Raw genomic sequence first — 25,296 nt, 5'->3', positions numbered from 1 at the left:
TTCTTTCAAATCCCAATTCACCCCCTAGATCAAGAAAAGACCACCTTCACATGACCTTTTGGTACCTATGCTTATCGGCGAATGCCGTTTGGACTTTGCAACGCACCAGCTACATTTCAGCGATGCATGATGACAATATTCTCCGATTTCACAGAAAAGATTATGGAGGTATTCATGGATGATTTCTCAGTATACGGTAATGATTTTGACACCTGCCTTCTGAATCTTTCCAGGGTTCTCCAGAGATGCGAAGATGTAAACTTGGTGCTGAACTGGGAAAAATGTCACTTCATGGTCAAGGAGGGGATTATGCTAGTACATAAGATTTCAGAACGTGGGATTGAGGTAGATAAAGCTAAAATTGGGACAATTGAGAAACTACCTCCACCTCTTAACGTCAAAGGGGTTAGGAGTTTTCTAGGGCATGCTGGATTCTACAGGCGCTTCATCAAGAACTTTTCAAAAATTTCCAAGCCACTAACTAATATGTTGATCAAGGATGCTGAATTTTGTTTCGATGATGATTGCAATGAGGCATTTAAGAAGATTAAGAATGCTCTCATCTCAACTCCCATAATTCAAGCTCTTGACTGGGAACTCCCATTCGAGATTATGTGCGATGCCAGCTACTTCTCCGTAGGCGTAGTTTTAGGGCAAAGGAAGGATAAAGTTCTGCACGCAATCCACTATGCAAGCAAGATATTGGATGCAACCCAGATGAACTATTCTACCACTAAAAAGGAATTGTTGGCCATAGTGTTTGCAATCGACAAGTTCAGGTCCTATCTAGTGGGCTCAAAAGTAATAGTGTATTCTGATCATGCTGCCATAAGATATTTGCTTAATAAGAAAAATGTCAAACCTTGCTTGATTTGATGGATCTTGCTTCGTCAGGAGTTCAATCTGGAAATCAGAGACAAGAAAGGGGCTAAAAATATCGTGGCAGATCACCTGTCCCGGGTATGGACGAATGGGCAAAAAGACGTGGCTTTTGATCTGCCCATTAACGATGTTTTCCCTTACGAGCATCTATTGCAGTAGGTTCTGACAGAGTTCCTTGGAATGCAGATTTTGTAAACTATCTTGCAAGTGGAGTGCTTCCCCCAAAACTCACCTGCCAGCAGAAGAAGAAGTTTTTCTCAGACGTCAAACACTACATATGGGACAAACCGCTACTTTTTAGGAAATACGGAGACACGATCCACCGAAGGTGTGTGCCGGAAGGAAGGCGTGCAACCCTACACGGCCCAGCCTAATTCCCCTTTATATTAGGGCAGGGGGTGCGGAGGTTTGCACGCCCATGCCGCCTCCTTCACCTCCTTCCCCATATCTCTTTCTTTCCTCTCCTCCCCTCCAACTTCCCAAAGCACAACCACTCCCCAACTTAAGTCTACCTTTCTTGTCATCCAAAATGTCAAGTTCTCGCCAAAGGAAAGGGAAAGAACCATTGGTTGTCTCAAACGAAGAGGATGCACGCTCCAAAGGTACATTAAACAATTTCGGCATTATTTTCTCTAATGATGAGCAATTGCATGTTATCATGCTTTCTGTAAACATTCCATTTTGAGCACTAGGTTTATGGACCGAGACACCTTAGAAGTATTGGGATTTGGGAATGATATTGATTGGTTGCTTGATAGAATAAGTTGGATTAGTATAATAGCCCTCGATCACCCAACCTATCCTGGAGTCGTCTTAGAAATTTTGAGCTCAATCAGTGTTCATAATATTCAAGGAGGAGGAAAACTAAATTTTCGTTTATTTAATGAAGATTACGAATGGAGTCTTGAGGATTTTAATATATGCTACAATTTGCCTAGGGAGGGAACTTACATAATCTTACCCGCTTTTGAGAATTCAAATTTTTGAGAGCGAATTGGTGGACAATCTTGTTTTAATCCCCATGTTGCAAATAGTAGTAATATCATTAACCTGATCTTTCGATATGTCCATATGTTGATGAGGAATGCAATATTTGGAAGGGGCGGTAGGGATGAAATTGTGAGACTCTCGGACTTGTACTGTCTATGGGCAATGATAGAAAACATATCTATTAATTCTGGGTACTTCTTTTTAAGACACTTGGTAACATTAGGAAGGACTTCTTCCTCCGCCCCTATTGTTTTGGGAGGATTGCTTACTCATATTGCGGTTGTACTGGGATATGATCTGAGCGGTCTTGAAATGATTGAGGATGTGTCTCGAATGGATTTAAATTTTTATTTAACCAATCACTTGATTCACTGAGAGGAATATGAGTATAGTCTTGTGATAAAAGATAGTTTTCCTCTTAGACTGCCCAACCCGGCCCTAACCATGATTCATGTTAACGAGAATTGGTGTTTGAGCAACAACTTATCCCACCTCCACCTTCCTTTCCTAGAAATATGCCTTTGGTTAATAGAGATATTCTGCGATTTGATTTTCAAGAATTTCACCCTATCATCGAATCTATTCATCATGGCTTAGAACAAAATAATGAATTGCTTACGAATGTTGTTCGATTGAAGGATGAGCAATTTAAGTGTTTACAGCAGTGCTTTAAAAGTGAAAGAGAGTTATGTGCACGAATACTTGAATTTATGGAGGCCCATAAAAAGAGAATGCTTTGGAACAAAGATTTTAGGTGGTATGTGAGGAACTTTCAGAGCAGTATTAATGAGTTCTTTTCGTATCATAAACAGGTAAGGGACTCGAGATGGGTGGCTCGGACTTATCCTGAGCTCCCAGACCTCCCCAACCTTCGGCCTCATCGACCGTATTGATTTCATCGGGACGATGAAAAGTCTAAGTCTGGGGGGGGGGGGTGTTGTTGCACAACCTGAGTCGAGTCTTTCATTTTGTCTTTCTTTTGTTTTTGCATACTTTACCTACTTTTGCATATTTTATTTGCTTTATTTCATTTAGTCTTGTTCTATTTGCATTTTATTTGTTTCTGCTTGCAACTCATTTGTATTTTTCTTTCCTATCTTTAATTTTGTGGCATATATGAGAATATCAACCATCTACTTTTTCTGCTACTTGTCCGATAGCAAAATAGCTTGCATTTTCTTAGTTTATGAGTTTCCAGATGGTGTTAGTATGTTTGGTGTATCTTCTTCCTCTATCTTTAGTAGCATGAAATAAGCTAAGTATTGTATGGAGTTTGATATAAGTTTTGGTCTAACCTTAAGGACCTCATTTTCACTATACTTAAGTACTTAAAACTTGAATGGTAGATATACTTTTGAAATAGTTATGATTCATCCAAATTGTTTAGTACTTTTGTTTCCATGGTGATTTCCTACTTACATTTTGGTTATTGGAGAACCTCGGATCATGGAAGCTCATTTGGAAAAATCTAAATCCCAGCATATGCATCGCATGTGTAATAAGTGCTACATCTATAGCACCCAAAAAAAAATGAAATAAGGGATAAAAAATAGTTGTCGTGAGTGGAAACTATCAATTCACCCCTTTGAGACCGAGTTAGGTTACTAGGGAAATGAATGTTATGTTTCTCTTGATTCCGAGAAGTACCCTTTGAGATCTTGTGTAAATTAAGGAAAACAAACCATGTGTGTGGCAGGTAAGTGCCTATCACCGGGAACATTAGGAACTCAAATTGTATGACGACTTAACTAGGACAAAGAATTAAAACTTGAAGAGTTTGAGCTACATATTACACCGAGCACAAAGGACTTATACTTACGTCATACTTAGGTTACTCCACGGTCATGCTTATCATTGAAACTAGTTGATAGAGTTAGACGAATGCACTAGGGATTATGAAACACTGCAGGAACTCAGGACACATAGTTTGTAGCATTTTGCTTGAGGACAAGAAAAGGATCAAGTCTGGGGGTGTGATGTGCGCAAATATTATGATCATTAACGCATATTTTAGTGCACATTCACGTACTTTATGCATATATATTCGTTGCATGATTGCCTCGTTCTTCTTGTATTCATTATATATACTCTTTTGTTCGGATATCTACTCTTTGTTTGGTTTTATGTTGACAGGGACAAATTTCGGAGCGAAAATGATGATTATCAACGCACCAGAACAAGACGAAGAACACGGTCATGCACTCTTGGCACGACCGTGTGACCAGACAGAAGGGGAGCAATGTACGACCATACAATCTCTGCATGGCCGTGCGGCCGAGACCGAGGCAGTTCAACACACGGTCGTGCAACCCTGCACAGTCGTGCCACCCCGAGACCGAGACCGAGACCAGGAAGTGCCCGGTCGTGCATCCTTGCACGACCGTGCAGCAGGGACCGAGGCCAGACACCACATGGTCATGCCAATTGGCACGACCGTGCAGCACCATCAGAGAAGGAGATGAACACGGTCGTGCCATCTTGGCACGACAGTGTCGTCGCAGCCAAACCCTAGTCTATATAAGGGTTTTAACCCTTTTTCTTGGGGAGGAGCACCGGGAAGCGAGCCGACAGTTAGAGAAACATCTTGGAGCCATCCCACGCCGTCTTGGACCTTCGTCCAGTGATCTTCCACCACCGTATAGACTCCAGAAGTAGAGGATTGGACCCGAAGGCCACTCGTCGACATAGGATAAGCATATTCCCTCCTTCTTTCTCCATGTCTGAAGATTGTATGTTTATATTTTTAGTTAGAGCCCTAGAGCCAATCATTTGATGATTGTATTATGGACTTGTTGTATCATATTCTTATATAAATAAAGGCATCTACTTTGGTTATTATACTTACTTGTATTAGTGCCAAATAAACTAAGTATAATAGCGTCCTTGAGTAGAAGGTTCTCACCTTTATCAATCGGTTAGTTGAACCGATAGTGAGATGATATAGGGAACACTATTCTTAATCATTCCTAGTCGACTATTAACATTCAAGGATAATGTTAATGCAATAAGACTAGCATGTAGGTCAACTCGATGACTTGATCTCACAAGTCATGGATATAGAGATATCAAGTTGACACATGGGTATGCATTTGAGAATGTATACTGAATGACCCGCCATGAGAAAGTATCATGGATCGTTATATGAGTGTCATATACTTTCTCATGTGGCTATTAGTATGACTACTAGTCCTTAGACCTGAAGTCACCATGGATCCCTATATAAGAAGTTATGTACTTTGGTTTCGTCAAACGTCACCCGTAACTGGGTGGACTATAAAGGTGATTACTGGGTATGTAACGAATTATGCAAATGGATGTGAGTGATGTAGATGGGATCTATCCCTCCTATATGACGGGAGAAACATCGATATTCTTGATAGAGTGAGACCACGAAGTGCATGGCCATGCCCAAATGAGCTCATTTGATTTAGTGAGTCTACTTGAAGTTCAAGATTTAGATTGGTCAGAGGATGACACGGTCTATGCCTCACATTGATCAATCTAGATGTCTAGGATAGAAGGACACTTATCATATATTGTGAGGAGTCACAATTAGTAGTCACAAGGTGATGTTGGATCTCAACATTCTTGTAACTTGGGTAGTAATGATATGTTGCTAGATATCGCTCATTACTTATGCTCCTAAATGAGTTTAGGGGCATTGCCAACGTTACAAGAACCTATAGGGTCACACACTAAGGACAATTAGATGGAGATTAGGTTCATATGATGAACCAAGAGGATTAGATTCATGTGATGAATCAAATTGAATTAAGAGTAATCCTAATTGGGCTAATTGAGTTGGACTCAAGTTGATTCATGTGTTCAATGAGTCTAATTTAGATTATGACTCATTGAATCAATTTAATTAAATGAATTAGATTCATTATATTAAATTGGCTTGAATTAAATGGTTGGATTAGATTAACCATGAGAGAGATTAAGTCAAGTTTGACTTGACTTGAGAGGAAGAGGAAGAGTCAAGTTTGACTTGACTTTATGCCACATCATTTGTGACATGGCATTAAGTGGCCAATGATGACGTGCCACATCATCATGTTTAGCACATGTGTGTGCCACCTCATGGAGGTTACAAATCTCTTTAATGGCCACATTAAATGAGAATGGGGGTTACACTTCCCATGGTGGCCGGCCACTTTTCATAGTGAATGAAATTGATTTTTTTCATTCAAGTGAATTCAATTCTATCTTCTTCCTTGCTCTCTCTTCTTGCTTCCCCTCTCCTCATCTTGCTGAGACCTTCTTGGAGTGCTAGCACACTCTGAGGTTCTCCCTCCATCGAGTTGTTCGTGTGGATACTTCTAGAGGGTTGTCTACTTTGACAATCTTGAGATCTGGCACCTTGGACGAGCGGGATTCGCGAAAGGCACGCATCAAGGGTAAAACTCATACTCTAATGTAGATCTAGGGTTTGTAAACTCATACTCATAGGTTTTTCGAAAGTTTTATTCTTCGCACGGATCCGGTGGCGGGGGTTTCGGGGTTTCCGTGACGTGAAAAAGAAGTTTTCACGGCCCGAAAAACTCAACAGTGGTATCAGAGCCACGTGCGAAGACTTGTACGAGTTTAGTTTGTATTTTTATGAAAAATATAGATTCTGTAACATTCTGTAATTTTAAGTATTTTATGGGTTTTATGGGTAATTTTCTCGTAGAAGCGAAGCATAAGTGTTTCGACACTTGTAGGCTTTGACTACCGAGAAAATTTTTCCGAAATAGCAAGGTTTCGCCCCAAAACATTTTGGGACAGCGACTAAGGCGCTGTAGGATCGCTTAAGGAACACTCGCGATGGTTAGATCGCCGATAGGGGTGTTGCCCCTGGCCCTGCAAGGGGATTCGTTCTGCGATTGTGCCCGAAAATCGCTAAACGGGACCGCCGGGAATTTTTACTAGTAAAAATTGTAAAAATTGGTATTAAAATCATAGAAAATTATGGAAATTTCATAATTTAGAATTATGTATAATTTGTGATGGTCATGGCCCAAAACAACCCAATCTGATTGGAAATATGTTGTAATTCATATTACGGCCTGTGCGCCGTCATTTGTGTTGTGTGTGCTGTATATTTGATACGCGACCTGTGCGTCGTGCCTTTCCTTCATTTATTCTTGTTGTAAATTAGTTTAGACTCGAATGTAACTCGCGTTTCAAAATTGTAATGTACAAAATTGGAGCGGTGGAAGGTCCACTCGAGACGGAGTTACGAGGAGGGCGCGAGCAACACAAGGTGGTCAAAGGGAGGAGTTTGAGAAGCTGTTGACCTTAGGTTGACCATCTGATCTTCTCATTGACTTGAGAAGATCATAGTAGGGCCATGACTAATCACAAATAATTTTAATTAATTGCTTGTGTGTATGTGATGCATAATTAGTAATTAATTAGTGCCTAACGATTAGATTAGATCTAAATCATGTACAAGATGCACCCTCTCGATTAGATTAGATCTCAATCGCGTCAACTCAAATGCCTACCGTGCCGTGATACCTATCACTACCTCGATCACATGTGTTGTTGAATCTGCCAAAGCAGAGCAACACATATTATCTTGGTAGGGTACGGAGGGACAATCTTGGTCCCGCTTATCAACGCATGGGCGAATACAAACTCAATTAGATTGAGTATTCCTAGTTAACTCGATCGGATCGAGTACAACTATAGGCATTCTTCCAACGGTTGGAAAGATAGGACATAAATCACATTTATATTAATTCTTGGGCGTATTAGCAAAAGCTAACTCAAGTTTTAATATAACTGCGGATAATGATCCTATAAACAAGAGTTGCATAGAGATGTAATTGCTAAATCATTACCTACCGATCATACTAAATCTTGGGCGTATTAGCCAAAGCTAACTCAAGGGTTAGTATGATGTGGATCTTGTCCCACATGAATTATAGAATTCAGTGGGAGCATCATTTAGTTAAAGGCCTAATTAAATGATTTAAAAGAATATGATATTTATTTTCTGTATTTTTTCTGTTGCAGATAACCATGACGTTGAATACGAACTCTTTCTCCCTGCGTTCTGTCCTTGAGAACAAGCTCAACGGATGAGAATAGTTCTCACCCAGGAACGTAAACTGTACGTTCTAGAGCAGCCCATTCCGGAGGCTCCTCCTGCCAATGCCCCGCGAGTTGACAAAGATGCTTATAAGAAGCATCAAGATGACGCATTAGATGTGTCCTGTCTAATGCTCGCGACCATGAACTCTGAGCTTCAGAAGTAACACGAGTTGATGGGCGCTTACGATATGGTTGAACATCTTCGTCAACTGTATCAAGGACAAGCGCGACATGAGAGATTTGAGATCTTAAGGGCACTATTTCAGTGCAAGATGTCAGATGGGGCTCCCGTAGGCCCTTATATACTCAAAATGATTGGGTACATAGAAAACCTACAGAGGTTGGGATTCCCGCTTGGCCAAGAGCTAGCCATTGACCTGATCTTGCAATCCTTTCCGGATAGCTATAGTCAATTCGTTCTAAACTACAATATGAACGAAATTGACAAGCCACTCCCCGAGCTGCTTAACATGTTGAGAACTGCTGAGCTGAACCTTAAGAAGGCAAAGCCCCACTCTGTTCTGATGGTTCAGAAACACAAGGGCAAGGGCAAGCCCAAAGGCAAAGGAAAGTCTCAAGCCAAGGGCAAAGGCAAGACACTAAAGCCTAAAGGAGGGGTCGCCAAGGATGCTATCTGCTTCCACTGCGGTCAGACCAGGCACTGGAAGAGGAATTGCAAGGTGTACTCAGAGGATCTTAAGAAGAAGCGAAGTGAGACTTCCACTTTAGGTATATATGTTATAGAAGTCAATCTACCTGTAACGCCCGCCCTCCCTGCTAACCCTAAGGGACGGGGCTACGATACTCTACGTACGTACTACAGCGGAAGACTTAAAATTTATTTTTCTTAACTTAATTAAAACCGAACTACACTAACATGGTTTCAAAACATGATAACGAAATAAATAAAAACTTAGTATCAAGTCACTCATATTGTATTACATTTCACAAAACCAAAGCATAGTTCTTAAAGGTTTTAAAGCAGGTTCTTAATTAGTTGCCTAGCCACCGCCACACACATCTTTGTTGCCCCTCCTGCTGCTCCTTTAACTCATCCAGCTTTTTCCTTTATCTGTGGCACAAGGAAATTAAGCTATGAGCACTCATGGCTCAGTAAGTTCCTTTCCAACTCACTAAAGCCAACAATCAGCACATAATCAAGAATGTATCAACAAGTCATAATCTCAGCTAATCATGGCATAACATAGCATTCTATTCAAGCTTATCATGCATCATAATATAATCACAACTAGTCATGGCATATCAAACATCATCATGGCCGAAACATATACATAGTGCATTGCATAAAACATAGCTAGACATAGCATAACAAACAAGTATCATGGTATATCAAAGCATGGCCGAAACATGTATATCAAAGCATCATAACTATGGCCGAATATGTACATCAAGGCATCATCAAATCCATGGCCGAAATCTATATATATCAAGCATCAACATATCCATGGCCGAAACATGTCTATAAGGTATAGCATGAACATAACATAAACATACCTTATCATGGCATATCATAATCAAGAGCATAGCATGAAACATAGCATAATCAAAAGGTATATGCAATATGATTTTGGAAAACATGTATCCGAAAAACATGTGTATGTCTCATGATCTTTAAAACCATTCTCTTTTATATGTATATATACTTGAAAATAATCTCAACATAAGGGGGATCCCGGCTATGTACCACTTACATATTGCGCGCAACCTTGTAGGTCCAAGGTAGCAAGTCTTGAACCCTACGAGGCAAACATACTAGGCCCTTAGTCCTAGGGGGACTTAGGAGCCCATCCCTAACGAGGTCCTTAGTCCCCGGGGCGCTTATAGAGCCCACCCTTGGTACAAGCCACTCACACATAAAGTAAAGTACATGTCATACATATCATGTATCATAAAAGCATGCATCACTTAGGCACACATCATAAAAGTATGCATCACTTAGGCATACATCATGTCATAAAAGTATGCATCACTTAGGCATACATCATATCATAAAGGTATGCATCACTTAGGCATACATCATGTCATAAAGGTATGCATCACTTAGGCATACATCATATCATAAAGGTATGCATCACTTAGGCATACATCATGTCATAACAATATGCATCACTTAGGCATAGATCATAAAAACATGCATATCTTAAGCATAAAGTATATCATCAAGCATGCATATTTTATCCACATAGCTTATCATAAAAGCATGCAAATTTTAAGCACAAAGCATATCATATCATAAAAGCATGCATATCATATCATCAGTCATAAATCACAAGCATACATATTAAGCATAAGGGTGTATCTTGTGATTATCCTATCATAGGAAACATGGTATCATATTTATCTTGGTTCTAAGCTTCCTAAACCCTTGTGGCCGAAACCCCTTTAGAGCTCAATTTAGGCTAAACACAACATCCAAGCATGTGGTACCTAAATTATCATCATAACATTTTCATAGGAAGCATTATAAACATGATTAACTTAGTTTCTAAGTTCTTCAAGTCCCTAATTTCATGTGGCCAAAACCTTAAGGTGTGAAACAAGGTTCCATATGACATAAAAACATAGACAACTTGAAATCATATTTATAACATTTTTACCAAGAAATAAGGTAAACACATTTGACATATTTGAATTAGTTCCTAAGTTCTTTAAGCCCTTAACATAGGTCATGGACGAAATTTAACAAGTTCTCATTAGGGCTACAAACAAGCATACAAGCATGTGAACTTGGACTAACATTATGTATAAATTCATACAAAGCATCATACAATAGTTATGGCCGAAACATACCCTAGCATCATTTTAGGTCATAAAACAACATATAGCAATTGAACCTTGGCTTTCTACTTATCACATTTCATGTAGGGTGACATGAGCATATTTAATTTAAGTCCTAGGGTCCCTAGGGTGTCTAACCCTCCATGGCCGAGACTTACAATAGTCCTTTTAGATCATGGAAAAATTATACAAGCATGTGACACAATCAATAGGTTATCATATTTTCATAAGAAGCATTTTAACACCTTTGGTTTAAATTCTAAGGCCTCTAGGTCATTTAAACCCTACTTGGCCGAAACTCATCAGTGCTTAAACTTGCTTCAATAACATAAAAACATGTGAAGTCATACGAGTTTCATAGCATGTGTAAAGACAAGCCTAATGAGTATACATATGAATTGTGTCTTAGGCTTTCTAGGTTTCTTTTTCTCTTTTTCTTTTATTTTTTTCCCATGGCCGAAACCTACCATTCTTTAGCTAGGTTTTTAAGTGGCCTAAAGCATGAAAATCTAAGTAAGTTTCATGGCAAAAGTTACTACGAAACATATATACAAATTGGTTCATGAGTAAACTAGGACCCCTTGTGGTCATACATGATATATGTTATGCTACTAATTTTTCTACACCCTAATTAAGCATGAGGGCATAAAACAACTTTCATATCTAAACAGCACAGAGGTCTTGAGTATTTTAAAATTTTGTTTAAGCTTTCTAAGCTATCCATCTCATCATGGCCGAAAAACCCTAAGAAGGAGTTCATGAAATTCTAGCAATATTCAAGCATACAAATCCTTTAAGATCTTTGTATTCTATAGCATGAGCATGGTTATTTAAATTTAAAGGTCTTCCTAATCCTAAACCCTTCCTTGGCCAAAACATATGAGTGGGTTTTCTTTTAGTTTCAAATATCTTCTAAGGAAGAAAAATCAATACATAATCCTTAATATTTCATAGGGAGAACCTTGTACTAGTTGGGTAAAACAATAAATTTCCCTAGCCTCTTAAGAATATTTTTGGCCAAAATTCTAGGGTTCAGTACTCCTCTGATCAAGCATCATATAGGTATAAAAGCATGAAGAAGAACCCCTATACATAGCATAGAAAAATCTATCATATAGTGAAGACTAGTTAAACATCATTAGATTTTGAAAGCTCTTCTTGGCCGAATTTTCTCAAACTTGTTTCTAGGTTTTAAAATCCTCATAAAATCCGAAAAGTACATAAAACGCCTTGTACCACAGGTGAGGGGAAGCTTACATCCTTTTCGCTTGTGGATCTAAGGTATGGTGAAGAAGAAATAGTCTCTTCTTCTAGTTCCTTTCCCTTGATTCCTTTGCTAAGTCCTCCTTGTATCTTAGGCTTTCTTAGGGACAAACTTGGCTTTGGGGCCGAAGATGGAGGAGAGGAGACTGTGGTGTTCTCGGTGAGGGAGAGGATGAGTGAAAGAAAATGAGAGAAAAATAATTTTCTCTTTTCTTGCTCCCTTTTATGTTAAGGGGGAAGAGGTAGCAAACTTGATTTTTGCTTTCCTTCTCCCTTAGCCTTTTTCTCTATTTTTATTTTATTTATCTTATTTTCCATTTATTCTCACCATTCATGATAAAATAAGGGGGAATGAATCCCCTTAACTCCTCTTTAAAATTTTGGCAAGATCAAAGAGGAAGAGGGAGAGAAAGGGAGGAAGGCAAGTTGCCTTTCTCTTGCTCTTTTCTTGTTTTCTTTTGGCTATCTTTTATTCTCACCTTTATCATGAGTTTCCCTCCTTTGCTATCAATATCTTCTCTCTATCCCAATTGGTTTCTACTAATTAATTCTATGAATTATAATATAAGAGGTTCAAGGTTCAATCCTTGACCATCACTTCTTTTTATTTCATTTTATTTCTTTTTATTTCAACTCACCTCTTATTATTTTTCTAAGGAAAATTCATCATTCTCATATTTATTCTTAAAAGCTTAGTGGGTGTTACATTATCTATTTCTTCATCATGGGTATTAGATATCGGATGTGCTTCTCACATTTGTACTAATGTGCAGACGCTGAGAAATAGCAGGGCATTGGCAAAGGGCAAGGTGGACCTACGCGTAGGCAATGGAGCACGGGTTGCTGCTGTTGCTGTAGGGACTTATCATCTATCTCTGCCCTCTGGGCTTGTATTAGAATTAGATGAATGTTGTTATGTGCCTGCTTTAACTAAGAACATAATTTCAGTTTCTTGTTTGGACAAGAAAGGTTTCTCTTTTATAATAAAGGGCAAATGTTGTTCTATTTATTTAAAAGATATGTTCTATTGTAGTGCACCTCTGATGAATGGACTTTACATTCTAGACCTTGATAGCCCTATCTAAAACATAAATACCAAGAGGTTCAAGTCAAATGACATGAACCAAACCTATCTCTGGCACTGTCGCTTGTTGGGTTTTTTGGGCCGCGAAAACCCCGAATCACCCAAAGCCGTAGATCCGTGCAAGGAAAACCGAACGAAAATTACGAGTACGAGTTTTTAAATATCTTTAGATCTACTCCTAGATCTATGTGTTGAGAGCTTTACCCTTGTTGTGTAGCCCTTCGCGTTCCCGCTCGTCCAAACGGTGCCGGATCTCGAGAGTGTCAAAATAGACACTCCTCTAGAAGTATCCACACGAACTAATTAGGTGGAGATGACCAAAAACCAAGGTGTGCTAGCACCTATGTGGTTCGGCCAAGGAAGGAGGAGAGGGAGAGCTTGAGAGGAAGAAGATACAATAATCATTTGAATGAGCAAATTGAATTCTCATTCAAAACCAAAAGTGGTCGGCCACTTCCCATAGTGTAACCCCCCATTAAATGCAATTAATGTGAAGTTATTAAGAGAATGGCTTTGTAACTTCCATGACGTGGCACCCATGATGATGTGGAGTAACATCATTGGTCCACTTCAATGCCAACTCACCAATGAGGTGGCATAAAGTCAAGTCAAACTTGACTTTTAATCTTCCTCTCAAGTCAAGTCAAACTTGACCAAATCTCTTCCATGGTTGATCTAATCTAACCATTTGATTCAAGCCAACTTAATATAATGAATCTAATTCATTAAATTAAGTTGATTTAATGAGTCATAATCTAAATTAGACTCATTGAATACATGAATCAACTTGAGTCCAACTCAAGTTAGCCCAATTAGGATTACTCTTAATCCAATTTGATTCATCAAATGAATCTAATCCTTTTTGGTTCATCATATGAACCTAATCTCCATCTAATTGTCCTTAGTGTGTGACCCTATAGGTTCTTGTAACATTGGCAATGCCCTAAACCCATTTAGGAGCATAAGTAATGAGTGGTATCTAGCAACACATCATTACTACCCAAGTTACAAGAATGTCGAGATCCGACATCACCTTGTGACTACTAATTGTGACTATTCACAATATATGACAAGTGTCATTCTATCCTAGACATCTAGATTGATCAATGTGAGGCATAGACCGTGTCATCCTCTGACCAATCTAAATCTTGAACTCCAAGTAGACTCACTAAATCAAATGAGCTCAATATCCCATATTGACTCATTTGCGCATGGCCATGCACTTCGTGGTCTCACTCTATCAAGAATACTGATGTCTCTCCCGTCATATAGGAGGGATAGATCCCATCTACATCACTCACATCCCTCTGCATAATTTGTTATATACACAGTAATTGCCTTTATAGTCCACCCAGTTACGGGTGACGTTTGACGAAACCAAAGTACATAACTCCTTATGTAGGGATCTATGGTGACTTCAGGTCTAAGGACTAGTAGTCATACTAATAGCCACATGAGAAAGTATATGACACTCATATAACGAATCATGATACTTTCTCATGGTGGGTCATTCAGTATACATTCTCTAATGTATACCCATGTGTCAACTTGATATCTCTATATCCATGACTTGTGAGATCAAGTCATCGAGTTGACCTACATGCTAGTCTTATTGCATTAACATTGTCCCTGAATGTTAATACTCGACTAGGAATAATTAAGAGTAGTGTTCCCTATATCATCTCACTATCGGTTCAACTAACCGATTGATATAGGTGAGAACCATCTACTCAAGGACATTATTATACTTAGTTTATTTGGCACCAATACAAGTAAGTATAATAACCAAAATCCAAATGCCTTTATTAATATACAAGAATATGATACAATGAGTCCATACAATCATCAAATGATTGGCTCTAGGGCTCTAACTAACAATCTCCCACTAGCACTAGTTCCAATCAGTATAGGCTCTAAGGCCTAATGACCTGGTGTGACCATCATGCTTTCTCTGTGCCAAAGCCTTGGTCAAGGGATCTGCAATGTTAGCCTCTGTAGGTACTCTGCAAATCTTCACATCTCCTCTATCGATAATCTCTCAAATGAGATGGAAGCGTCGTAGTATGTGCTTGGTCCGGTGGTGTGAGCGAGGTTCCTTCGCCTGTGCTATAGCTCCATTGTTGTCACAATAGAGCTCAACTGGGTCAGCGATGCTAGGAACCACCCCAAGTTCAGTGATGAACTTGCAGATCCACACTGCCTCCTTTGCTGCTGCAAATTCTGTTGTAGAATCAGCTACTGTATCCTGCTTCGAACTCTTCCAGTTGACAGCACCACCATTAATGCAAAATACGAACCCCGACTGTGATCTATAGTCATCCTGGTCGGTCTGGAAGCTAGCATCACTGTAACCCTTTACAGCTAGCTCATCATTGCCTCCATATATCAAGAAATATTCTTTAGTCCTTCTTAAGTACTTAAGAATATTCTTGACCGCTATCCGATGACTTTCACCGATCTGATATATGCTCGTCATGCTCAAAGCATACGAGACATCGGTCAGTACATAGCATGGCGTACATGATCGATCCTATGGCTGAGGCATAAGGATCTGATCCATGCGGTCTCTCTCTCTCTAGAAGAGGGACCTTGAGTATTCGAAGACTCACGCCATGTGACATCGGAAATCCCTTCTTGGAGTTCTCCATGGCAAACCGGAGTACCTTGTCAATATATGTACTCGACTTAGGCCAAGCAATCTCTTAGATCTATCTCTATAGATCTGTATCCTAGAATGAGGGATGCCTCACCTAAGTCCTTCATTGAGAAGCAACTCCTAGCCGGTCTTGACTGAAGCATGGGATGTCCTTCCCAATGAGTAGTATGTCATCCACATACAATATGAGGAAGACAACTATATCCCCTACAACCTTCTTGTAGACACAAGGCTCATCTTCGTTCTTGATGAAACCAAACTGTTTGATTGCATCATCGAATCGAAGATTCCAGCTCCGAGAAGCTTGCTTTAGTCCATAAATGGACCTATGCAGCTTGCATACTCTGCTAGTATGCTGTGGATCTACAAAACCCTCAGGTTGTGTCATGTACACATCCTCGAGCAGGTTTCCATTCAGAAATGCGATTTTGACATCTATCTGCCATATCTCATAGTCATGGTAGGCTGCAATAGCAAGCATGATCCGAATGGACTTAAACATCGCTACTGGAGAAAAGGTTTCATCATAGTTAATACCATGAATATGCTTGAAACCTTTAGCTACCAAGCGACCCTTATAGATAAGTCCATCCATGTCAGTCTTTCTCTTAAAGACCCACTTACACCCAATGGGTTTTACCCCTTCAAGTGGATTAACCAAAGTCCATACTTGGTTAGTGTACATGGATTCCATTTCGGATCTCATGGCCTCTAGCCATTTCTCGGAATCTGGTCTCATCACAGCTCCCTGATAGGTGGTAGGCTCATCCTCTATGAGCACAACGTCATCATGGTCAGACAAGAGAAATGAGTATCTCTCAGGCTGACGACGTACCCTATCATACCTGTGAAGAGGATGTCTACTTGAACTGGTTGTTGTTCCTCAACTCCTTGTGGAACATCATCCACAACACTTTGTGGTTCCAGTTCAATTTCCATCGAGGCATCAGTGCTATTGTTTGCATCTTGAAATTCTTCAAGATCGAACGCGCTCCCACTAGTCTTTCTAGAAACAAAGTCCCTTTCTAGAAAGACCCCAGTCTTTGCCACAACTGGGAATGTAGAAGTAATATCCCTTAGTTTCCTTGGGATATCCAATAAAGTAGCACTTGTCAGATTTGGGTCCTAATTTGTCTGAGACTTGACATCTAACGTAAGCCTCACAACCCCAAATCCTCATGAAAGACACCTGGGCATCTCTCCCAGTCCATATCCTATATGGTGTCTTTATCACGGCCTTGGATGGAACTCGGTTGAGAATGAAAGCTGCCGTGTCTAGAGCATATCCCCATAGATATGTCGGAAGATCTGTGTGACTCATCATAGATCGTACCATATCTAATAAGGTACGATTCCTCCGTTCGGATACACCATTCCACTGTGGTGTTCCAGGAGGAGTGAGTTGGGATAGAATCCCACACTCAGCTAGATAGTCACGGAACTCATGGCTAAGGTATTCTCCACCTCGATCGGATCGAAGTATCTTAATACTCTTGCCAAGCTGGTTCTGTACTTCATTCTTGAATTCTTTGAACTTTCCAAAGGATTCAGACTTATGTGTCATCAAATACACATAACCATATCTACTGAAGTCATCAGTAAACGTGATGAAGTACCTATAACCGCCTCTAGCAGCGACATTGAAAGGGCCACATACATCACTATGTATGAGTCCTAACAAATCAGTCTCTCTCTCGCTGTGCCCACTAAAGGGAGTCTTGGTCATCTTGCCTCGTAGGCATGACTCGCATATCTCATATGATTCAAAATCAAATGAGTCCAGCAAACCATCCTTATGGAGCTGGGATAAGCGCTTGTCATTTATATGACCTAAGCGACAGTGCCAGAGATAGGTGTGGTTCATATCGTTCGATTTGAACCTCTTGGTACTAACGTTATAGATAGAGCTCTCAAGGTCTAGAATATAGAGTCCGTTCATCAGAGGTGCACTACAATAGAACATATCGTTTAAATAGATAGAACAATATTTGTTCTTTATTATAAACGAGAATCCTTTCTTGTCCAAACAAGAAACTGATATAATGTTCTTAGTCAATGAAGGCACATAACAACAATCGTCTAACTCTAGTATAAGCCCAGAGGGCAGAGATAGAAAATAAGTCCCTACAGCAACAGCAGCAACCCGTGCTCCATTGCCTACTCGTAGGTCTATCTCGCCCTTTGTCAATGCTCTGCTATTTCTCAGTGCTTGTACATTAGTACAAATGTGCGAAGCACATCCGGTATCTAATATCCACGACGAAGAAATAGAGAGGTTAACTTCTATAACATTTATACCTGAAGTAGAAATCTTATTTCTCTTCTTGTTAAGATCTTCCAGGTATCCTGTGAAGTTCCTCTTCCAGTGCCCTGCTTGTCCTTGATATAGTTGACGAAGATGTTCAACCATATTGTAAGCACACATCAACTCATGTTGCTTCTGAAGCTCAGAGTTCATGGTTGCGAGCATTAGACAGGACACATCTAATGCGTCATCTTGATGCTTCTTGTAAGCATCCCGGTCAGCTCGCGTGGTAGTGGCAGGAGGAGCCTCCAGAATGGGCTGCTCCAGAACATACAGTTTACGTTCCTGAGTGAGAACTATTCTCAGGTTCCTGTACCAGTCCAGGAAATTTGCTCCGTTGAGTTTGTCCTTCTTAAGAACAGAACGCAGGAAGAAAGAGTTCGTATTCGACGTCATGGTTATCTACAACAGAAAATTTGCAGAAATAAATATCATATTCTTTTAAAATTATTTAATTAGGCCTTTAATTAAATGATGCTCCCACTGAATTCTATAATTCTTGTGGGACAAGATCCACATCATACTAACCCTTGAGTTAGCTTTGGCTAATACGCCCAAGGCTTAGTATGATCAGTAGGTAACGATTACCAATTACATCTCTATGCAACTCTTGTTTATAAAATCAATATCCGCATTTATATTAAAACTCGAGTTAGCTTTGGCTAATACACCCGAGAGTTAATATAGATGTGATTTTGACCTATCTTTTCCAACCGTTGGAAGAATGCCTATAGTTGACTCGATCTAACCGAGCAACTAGGAATACTCAATCTAATTGAGTTTGTATTCACCCATGCATTGATAGGCGGGACCAAGATTGTCCCTCCGTACCCTACCAAGATAATATGTATTGCTCTGCTTTGGCAGGTTCAACAATACATGTGATCGAGGTAGTAATAGGTATCACGGCACGGTTAGGCATTTAGAGTTGGTTCGATCGAGATCTAATCTAATCGAAAAGGATGCATCTTGTGTACGACTTAGATCTAATCTAATCGCAAGGGTGCATCATGTGCACGACTTAGATCTAATCTAATCGTAAGGCACTAATTAATTAATTACTTATTAAACATTCATCATATACATAAGCAATTAACTAATTAATCTATTTGTGATTTAGTCATGGCCCTACTACGATCCTCTCAAGCCAATGAGAAGATCGAATGGTCAACCTAGGGTCAACAGCTTCTCCAAGCTCCTCCCTTTGACCACCTTGTGTTGCTCGTGCCCGCCTCGGAACTCCGTCTCGTGTGGACCCTCCATCGCTCCAATTTGTACATTACAATTTGAAACTCGAGTTACATTCGAGTCTAAATCTAATTTACAACCAAAATATATGAGAAAGGCACGACGCGCAGGTCGCGAAAAATAAAAATATACAACACGCGCAAACACATAACGGCACGCAGGCCATATTATGAATTACAACACAATCCAATCATATTGGGTTTTTGGGCCATGACTATCATAAAATTAATATATAATTCAAAATTATATATTTTCAAAATTTTATATAATTTTAAAATTAATTTTTTACAATTTTTACGAGTAAAATTTCCCGGCGGTCCCGTTTAGCGGTTTTTGGCGCAATCGCAGAACGGATCCCCTTGCGGGGCCAGGGGCAGCGCCCCTACCCGCGATCTAACTATCACGAGGGTTCCTTTGCGATCCAACAGCGCCTAAACTCGCTGTCCCAAAATGATTTGGGTCGAGACATTGCCGTTTCGGAAAAATCTTCCCGGCATGTTCGTTTTTAGCGGTTTCGGGTGCAATCGCGGAGCAAATCCCCTTGCGGGGTTAGGGGCAGTACCCCTACCCACAATCTAACCATCGTGAGTTGCTCCTTTGCCATCTAATGGCACCCAAGCCCGCTGTCCCAAACGGATTTGGGGCAAAATGAAGCCGTTTAAGGAAAAACTTCCCGGTAGCCAAAGCCTACAAGTGACGAGATACTTGTGCTTCGCTTCTACCGAAAAATTACCTATAAAAACATAAAAAACTAAATTTTTACAGAAAATCACAGAAGGTTTAGTTTTCATAAAACCAAAAATTAAACTCGTACAAGCCTTGCACGTGGCTCTGATACCACTGTTGGGTTTTTCGGGCCGCGAAAACCGCTTTTCGCTTCGCGGAAACCCCGAATCACCCAAAGCCGTAGATCCGTGCAAGGAAAACCGAACGAAAATTACGAGTACGAGTTTTTAAATATCTTTAGATCTACTCCTAGATCTATGTGTTGAGAGATTTACCCTTGTTGCGTAGCCCTTCGCGTTCCCGCTCGTCCAAACGGTGCCGGATCTCGAGAGTGTCAAAATAGACACTCCTCTAGAAGTATCCACACGAACTAATTAGGTGGAGATGACCAAAAACCAAGGTGTGCTAGCACCTATGTGGTTCGGCCAAGGAAGGAGGAGAGGGAGAGCTTGAGAGGAAGAAGATACAATAATCACTTGAATGAGCAAATTGAATTCCCATTCAAAACCAAAAGTGGCCGGCCACTTCCCATAGTGTAACCCCCCATTAAATGCAATTAATGTGAAGTTATTAAGAGAATGGCTTTGTAACTTCCATGACATGGCACCCATGATGATGTGGAGTAACATCATTGGTCCACTTCAATGCCAACTCACCAATGAGGTGGCATAAAGTCAAGTCAAACTTGACTTTTAATCTTCCTCTCAAGTCAAGTCAAACTTGACCAAATCTCTTCCATGGTTGATCAAATCTAACCATTTGATTCAAGCCAACTTAATATAATGAATCTAATTCATTAAATTAAGTTGATTTAATGAGTCATAATCTAAATTAGACTCATTGAATACATGAATCAACTTGAGTCCAACTCAAGTTAGCCCAATTAGGATTACTCTTAATCCAATTTGATTCATCAAATGAATCTAATCCTTTTTGGTTCATCATATGAACCTAATCTCCATCTAATTGTCCTTAGTGTGTGACCCTATAGGTTCTTGTAACATTGGCAATGCCCTAAACCCATTTAGGAGCATAAGTAATGAGCGGTATCTAGCAACACATCATTACTACCCAAGTTACAAGAATGTCGAGATCCGACATCACCTTGTGACTACTAATTGTGACTATTCACAATATATGACAAGTGTCATTCTATCCTAGACATCTAGATTGATCAATGTGAGGCATAGATCATGTCATCCTCTGACCAATCTAAATCTTGAACTCCAAGTAGACTCACTAAATCAAATGAGCTCAATATCCCATATTGACTCATTTAGGCTGGTCATGCACTTCGTGGTCTCACTCTATCAAGAATACCGATGTCTCTCCCGTCATATAGGAGGGATAGATCCCATCTACATCACTCACATCCCTCTGCATAATTTGTTATATACCCAGTAATCGCCTTTATAGTCCACCCAGTTACGGGTGACGTTTGACGAAACCAAAGTACATAACTCCTTATGTAGGGATCTATGGTGACTTCAGGTCTAAGGACTAGTAGTCATACTAATAGCCACATGAGAAAGTATATGACACTCATATAACGATCCATGATACTTTCTCATGGCGAGTCATTCAGTATACATTCTCTAATGTATACCCATGTGTCAACTTGATATCTCTATATCCATGACTTGTGAGATCAAGTCATCGAGTTGACCTACATGCTAGTCTTATTGCATTAACATTGTCCCTGAATGTTAATACTCGACTAGGAATAATTAAGAGTAGTGTTCCCTATATCATCTCACTATCGGTTCAACTAACCGATTGATATAGGTGAGAACCATCTACTCAAGGACATTATTATACTTAGTTTATTTGGCACCAATACAAGTAAGTATAATAACCAAAATCCAAATGCCTTTATTAATATACAAGAATATGATACAATGAGTCCATACAATCATCAAATGATTGGCTCTAGGGCTCTAACTAACAGGTTTTTGGTCCAGATTTCATCTCCAGTTGATTGAAAAAGTAGCCTTTTTTCCACCTTCAATAATTTTAGTTCCGCGCTTATTTTTCATCTGATCTGGAGAAATCCTGACCCTTTTGGCTAATCGCGTAGGTCGCTCGACGTCAAGGACTAGCGGTAGCGAGACGACCACTGGGAAGCTGTTGAACCTCAGCAGCAGCACGACCCTGGGGGAGTCCTCCGGCAACGACATCAGCGTCGAGAAGGTGTTCCCGGAGGGGAGGATTCTGGAGGCGCCCAACCTTCGCGTCTATACCTTCGTCAAGCTCCGGAGCTCCACTAGGAACTTCAAGCCCGAGTCCTTTCTCGGAGAGGGTGGATTCGGGAAGGTGTATAAGGGCTGGGCGGAGGAGAAGACTCTCAATCCTTCCATGAGCGGCGTGGGCACGTTGGTGGCCGTGAAGAAGCTCAACCCTGAAAGCGTGCAGGGGCTGGAGGAGTGGCAGGTCTGAGATACTATCCCTTCCTCCCCTTGTGCAATATCTGCTATTCCTTCTTCTGCTTCTTTAGATTTGTGACATATAACTCATTGTGGATTATTGAAAATTCAACTTTTATTGCAGTTTGTATTAGAAATCAGTAATGCCCAATTTGTAGATAGTTTCAAACATGTATATTTTGTTATTGGATACTGTGGCTTCCAAAGTAAATTCTGCCATTTGGTTTAATTGACTTGGGAGTTCTTGTTAATGATTACTGTTAAATGTGGCTATAGTCAGAAGGAACTTTCTAGGGAGGCTTTCACATCCAAACCTCGTCAAGCTCTTGGGAACTTGAACTTTTTTTTTTTTTTTTTTTGTTGTGTGGTGTTGTTTCAGTTGAAGAAAAAAAGTGAACTACAAAGTCAAAGAAGCAAGACAAACTTATACCTTCACCGTCTTTCTCGAAAAGGATATGCGGGTTTGTCTGAAGAAATAATATGTATTTAGTAAGCATTAAATTCCTACTTATGGTTGTTGAAGTTGGTGTTGAGTACGTTGACTTCATGTGATTTTTTGCTTATGGTCTAGTATTTTATGTAATGACAATGAGATAGACAAAACCATCATTAGTATCTAATGAGGCTTGTAAAGCACTATATGTTGAAAGACCTAAAAGTCCTGGATGCAATCACTGTCCTAGTCAATACCGAAAAGTTTCTAATACGCATTTATTAATTATAAATATTTTATGGAAGTTAAGCAAACCCCTTCTTCACGGCATAATCATCATGTCATGTCCAAAGTGTCAAAGCCATTCGCCTTATTTTCCAACAAAAAGAAAACCTAATTTAGGCAAGTGAAGGGACCTTGTTGTATATATACAAGCTATAAGTATAGTGTCTCTTCCAACTTATGATTCAATCAAGCTACTCTTCCTTGATCACTACTCTATGGCTATTAGTTGTGGTTGTAAGAGCAACTCTAATTGCTCAATGCATGCTACTTTCTTCCTAATCATATTATTGTTTAACACTAGAGCAAGCTGTGATGATCATCCACATGTATCTAAGGGGAGAAATTGCTTGGAGAGTGAAAGGAGAGCTCTACTTGCCATCAAGTCTGACTTGTACAACTCCGATCATTGGCTTTCTTCTTGGACCGGTTATGACTGTTGCAAGTGGAGAGGAGTTGCCTGTGATAACACCACCAACCATATCATAAGGCTTGATCTTCACTACCCACTTGTTCAATATAATTCATTTCCATAAAAAGTAAGTTAAATCCTTCTTTGCTTAAACTAAAGCATTTAAAATACTTGGATTTAAGCTTCAACAACTTTGCATCCCAAGCTAGTATGATTTCCTCGCTTGTCCATGTGGAACATCTTAACCTCTCCAATGCAATATTTGATGGATTAATTCCTCAACGATTAGGCAATCTTTCTAACCTACGCTTCCTCGACCTTAGTTGTTGTGATTGGCGTTCTTCACAATGGTCAAATGACATGAGTTGGCTTTCCCACTTAACTTCTCTAGAATATCTAGACATGAGTTGTGTCAATCTCTCTTTAGCAAATACTTGGCTTCACCAAATTAATTATAATAGCCTAGAACATCTTTCTTTGTCAAATTGTTTGCTACAAGATGCAGCAGGAGCTGTCACAAGTACGACACAACTCAATTCATCAAGCAATCAAATAGAAGGAAATATTTTTGTGAATGCCACTAGAAAATTGAAGCACTTGGATTTAGCTGGTAATTCTTTAACAAAAATTCTACTCATTATGTGAATGTCACCTTCATGTGGTTTTGACTACGTATTAATAAATTTTCTTTTCTAACATAGGCTCCTCAACAACCGGATGCGGAGCAATGTGATTTTTATATCATGTGATATATGAAAGATATAATTGAAAATTTTGGAGTTGACCATAAGGATTCACTTCCAGCAATGGTAATAATACAATATCTTCCATTTTGCATATAAGCCCTAAAGATAATTTGTTGCATTTTCCACCACTGTTTCAGTATCATAATTGATACAAACTCATTGATTTTGATTGATTATGAACGTCTCTTAGCTTTTCCCTCATTATATCAGATCTTGCTGCTGCTATGCTTTTCCCCTGGTGCTTGATGTGTTTCTATGTAGTCTTTGAACTTCTATATTTCAATTTTGGCAGCTATGTGCTCGTCTATGATTAATAGTTCAATAGAATTTAGGGTCACTGATTTGTTATATGATACTCTTGGTCCTTCCATGATTTTTGAATTCAACCATTATCATGCCTAGTAATTTGTTGTATGATGCTGTCGGTTCTTATCAATCTCTACACTTTAATTAGAAGGAGCAAATTATCTATGTTATATTCTAAGCAGCATATACTAAGTGTCATATATGAAAGTTTTAGATTTTACAATGATTTTTTTGTGCTAAATTCCATATGTATATGTGTATCGGTGTGTATGCGGATGCGCGCAATTATCCTTCAATGAATTAAGCATTATGAACAATAGTCTTCCACAACAGCCTTTAAAAACTTAGTATTCTATTTTATTTAATACATGTACACATTTGTTTTAGTTATTTGACATATGGTGGATTATTGGGTCCTGATCATGATTAAAAAGGGACTTTCTTTGGTTTAGATATTTTGCATTCCAAATTTAGTTTATTGGTAGTTCTCATTGCAAAACCAGACTGAAAAGCTTTCAAAATGCTTGATTTGAAGTGTTAGAAGGATAGAGATCAGAAAAACTAGACTGGCCTCGTTAGAGCTAGAGCAGATATTTGGAAAAAAATAAATAAATCAAAATTGCATCTTTACCATTTCCAGCTTTCAAAATTGCATCT

At 39.5% G+C, this 25,296-nt stretch overlaps 1 protein-coding gene across 1 annotated transcript; it reads left to right on the top strand.

Annotated features, from left to right (window-relative positions):
- Positions 1-1,300: 1,300 nt before the first annotated feature.
- LOC121994838 (probable serine/threonine-protein kinase PIX13) lies at positions 1,301-22,798 on the top strand. The gene is made up of 4 exons (XM_042548747.1): positions 1,301-1,484; positions 22,115-22,467; positions 22,585-22,666; positions 22,737-22,798. The coding sequence occupies exons 1-4, from the start codon at positions 1,301-1,303 to the stop codon at positions 22,796-22,798; spliced, it is 681 nt and encodes a 226-aa protein (XP_042404681.1).
- Positions 22,799-25,296: the final 2,498 nt, after the last annotated feature.

This window comes from Zingiber officinale, chromosome 6A (assembly GCF_018446385.1).
Source record: "Zingiber officinale cultivar Zhangliang chromosome 6A, Zo_v1.1, whole genome shotgun sequence".
NCBI lineage: Eukaryota > Viridiplantae > Streptophyta > Magnoliopsida > Zingiberales > Zingiberaceae > Zingiber > Zingiber officinale.
This window is presented reverse-complemented; position numbering and strand designations above follow the sequence as displayed.